We start from the raw sequence: 3,820 nt of genomic DNA, 5'->3' as shown, positions 1-3,820 counted from the left end.
AGGAGATGCCCCAGTACACACATACATACATATGCACACACTTAACAGGCTTCTTTCAATCTCCATAGACCAAATCCACTTACAAGACATTGGTCATCCTGGGGCTATAGAAGATGCTTGCTCAAGGTGCCCTGCCGATGAAATCTGTGGAAGCCCATTGTATACATATCTGTGTGTGTATGTGTGTGCGCGCGTGCCTTTGTGTCTGTGTTTGTCCCCCACCACTGCTTGACAGCCGGAATTGGTTTGTTTACATCTCCATAACTTAGTGCTTCAGCAAAAGAGGCCAATAAAATAAGTACCAGACTTAAAACATGTATTCAGCTGAACCCTATAAAGTGGGGTCCTAGCATAGGTGCAGTCCAATGACTGAAGCAAATGAAAAATTATTTTCAAAATTAACTAAAACACAGTGTATTTTGATAAAAATATGGTAACTAAAGGGTTAAAGTGATCAAAATTAAAACTTATCAAAATTTTATGTTAATTTATGTTCCAAACACCAGATTAATAATCCTTTCTACTAAAGGCACAAGACCTGAAATTTGTGGGAATGAAACTAGTTGATTACATCGACCCCAAATATTTTGTTGGTACTTGATTTATCAACCCCGAAAGGATGAAAAGCAAAGTTGACCTTGGTGGAATCTGAACTCAGAATGTTAAGACAGATGAAGTACTCCTAAAGTATTTTTCCCAGTGTGCTAATGATTCTGCCAGCTCAATAATGACAGTTTCTTTATTATTTTCAGAATTAATTGAAACAAAGGCAGTCAATTTCAACAGAAATATAGTAATGAAAGGGTTAATATGTTCATTATTAATCATAAGTCAATCTCTTCATATGTGTTGATTTCTTTTGTCGCAGGTCATGTCGATCTTGGTGAGATGGAATTCGATACAGCATTGCGAGAAACTTATGAAGAAGCTGGACTTCATAAAAACCAAATGATACTTGATGAAACTTTCCAGGTAGAAATTTTTTATCCTGTAAAAAATGCTTCTAAACGTGTTATTTATTGGTTGTCACAAGTCAAAGATCCCAATGTGAAAGTGACTCTGTCCTCTGAACACAATGATTACAAGTGGTGTTCCTTGAAAGAAGCTCTTGATATTGTTGAATACCAAAACAGTAAAGACATTTTAAACAAAGCCACAGCTTATTTGGAGAAGAAATCTGCATAGTATATGTGCTGGTGTGATGCAAGATTTTGAAGTTGAATTCAATAATTGAAGAAAGAAAGAATTGCAATATCAATATAGTAATTAGTCAGACTCTTAACTTCATCTTTGACGACAAAAATTGCTTTGATATTTACATCTAAGCTACATTTTAAATGGTTTGAATATAGACATACTGAACAATTATCAGGGATGAAACTCATCAAAATGTAGTGCAGATAAAAATAATACAAATTTTCATATCTACAATTGTTTTAATAGCAACTCTTCTCAAATATTTAGATATACAATATGATTTTTAATAAAATATTTTTTAAGCTACGTATTTGAATTTTTAACTCTTCTTTTATGCTTTATATGATAAATGACGTTATCAAATACATTCAATGCAAAAACGTAAAGTGATGGCCTAAAGTGGGTTTCTCTGCTCTCTCTCTCTCTCTCTCCTGCCCCCTCCACCCCTGGTCAGGCTACATTTGATATCTGCCCTACTTACTGCTAGGAAGTGCATTTGACCTTACATTTTTAATGAAGCGAGCAGAACGAGGATCTTTGTCTTGTGGAAAGTGATGGGGAAAAATACTCTGTTCTATTACAATTTTGGTGAAATGAATGACAATGTTGTGATCAGGAACCATTACATTTATTGTTTTGTGATTCCAGAAGTGACCTCACCCTCAAAATCTGAACACTGTTCACACACACACACACACACTCACTCACTCTACTGCAACAAACTGATAACATTCACTATTCAAAGTGCTTGGCATATATATTTGTACTTAGGTTTTTAAACAAAGACGCTGATTATCAGCTTAATGAGGACAGTGTGTATATATGCATAAACAGTGTGTGTGTTTGTGTGAATGGATACATGTATGTATGTCATCATTATCATCATCGTTTTAACATCCACTTTTCCATTCTTGCCTGCTTCTGATGCTATTTGTGGACCAGATTTCCTTTGCCCTGTTGCCTTTCATGTTGCCAACCCTTACTGGTTTCCAAGCAAGGTGTTACTTCCCCATGGCTGCACATGTTTTCATGGAAAATTGCAAATAAAGGACAAGACTTTTATGATGGTGTTGTGGCGAGAGCTATTGACACCCTTGTGGGTTTGGAAGAATGGACTACCCTAACTCTCATAAAGAGTAGCATATTGGTTGAGACAAGGGAGTCATAGGAGTCATTGAAAGTTCATGGAAGTTGTAGGAAGTTGTTGAGATCATTGAGGGTTTGTATTTATTGAAGTATCGTGTTTAGTGGAGTAATCTGAAGTATGTTGTGTGAAGACAGTTGTGTCTATCCCCGCTCCATATCCAACATAGAGAGAGATATAAAAGATGGTGAAACCTATTTACAACTATGGCATAATGTTGAGACAAGGACACACACACACACACACACATATAATGGGCTGCTTTCAGTTTCCATCTTGACCAGATCCACACACAAAGTACTGTGCAGTGGGACTGAAACTCATTGCCACATGGTTGAGAAGCAATCTATTAAGGCACACAGCCAACATATATAAATTGGTTTCAAATTTTGGCACAAGGCCAGCAATTTAGGGGCAAGGGGTAAATCAATTGCATCAACCCCAGCACTCAACTGGTACTTATTTTATTGACCTCAAAAGGATAAACAGCAAAATTGACCTCAGCAACATTTGAATTTAAAGATAGACAAAATGGCATCGAATATTGTACCCAGTGTGCTAACAATTCTGCTAGCTCACTTTGTCTGTCTGTCTATCTATCTATATGTATATATTAAGAGAATGGAGTGAGCAACACATTTATTGCATAATACTACAATAATTTCATAAGCATGTCACAGTTAAAATAAATAATAAATACCAATACATCATAAACCACAAATGCAGCTTCACCTGTCAAGAAATGAGGTAAACAAAAAGAATAAAGAGAAAGCAAACAAACAGCTCTCTCTCTCTCTCTTTATATATGTATATATATAGTTTCGTTATTTTTTCTTCTTGTTTTGCCTTTGTGAGTTACAAGTATTGCTATCTGTTGGAGACTTATTTTAGAATTAGCACTTTAACTGCTATTTCTAAATTTTGGTATGTGGTGAAGCAACTGTTGCTGATCCCTTAATTATGTTTATAATTTTAAAAGAACTTTTTAAATAAGTTCTTTACTGATAATGGTTTTTTACATACCGAACTACTTAGTAAAAATTATTAATTATTAATTTATTAATAAATTAATAATCCTTTACCCTATATTTGTAATAGTATAATATATATATAGATATATATATGGTGGAGGGAGAGAGACAGACAAGGTGGTGCTGAAAAGTTCCAAGCATTAAGGGTATTGTGAAAAGCCTGGTTGGAGACTCTGCCTTCTGAGTTCTTTTACAGAGCTTAGAAAAACTGAAGGTCTGCTGCAATAAGTGTGTGAATCTGAGAGGGGAATATGTTGAGTAAAATCATAATTAACTGATCCTCCTGTATTTTCTTTTACCCAAAGCTAGGAACTTTTCAGTACCCCTTCATAGACAGACAGACAGATAATGATTGGCCCAGGTCATGAGATAGAGGGATACATTTATATATAGATGCAGATATCTGTCTATACCTATCTATCTTATATATATATATATATATATATAT

The 3,820-nt window shown here is 34.9% G+C and overlaps 2 protein-coding genes across 4 annotated transcripts in view; one reads left to right on the top strand and one right to left on the bottom strand.

Annotated features, from left to right (window-relative positions):
* The window catches only part of LOC106872785 (bis(5'-nucleosyl)-tetraphosphatase [asymmetrical]), a 15,990-nt gene extending 14,487 nt beyond the window's left edge, over positions 1-1,503 (top strand). For all 3 annotated transcript variants that reach the window (XM_052975798.1, XM_052975799.1, XM_014919889.2), the window contains exon 3: positions 869-1,503. In XM_052975798.1, coding sequence (XP_052831758.1) covers positions 869-1,185 — 317 coding nt within the window. In that variant the 3' untranslated portion in view covers positions 1,186-1,503. The remainder of the gene's footprint in view (positions 1-868) is intronic.
* LOC106872784 (small RNA 2'-O-methyltransferase) overlaps positions 1-3,820 on the bottom strand; it is a 50,368-nt gene that overhangs the window by 36,057 nt on the left and 10,491 nt on the right. The window lies entirely within an intron of this gene.

Source organism: Octopus bimaculoides, chromosome 22 (genome assembly GCF_001194135.2).
Source record: "Octopus bimaculoides isolate UCB-OBI-ISO-001 chromosome 22, ASM119413v2, whole genome shotgun sequence".
Classification (NCBI taxonomy): domain Eukaryota; kingdom Metazoa; phylum Mollusca; class Cephalopoda; order Octopoda; family Octopodidae; genus Octopus; species Octopus bimaculoides.
This window is presented reverse-complemented; position numbering and strand designations above follow the sequence as displayed.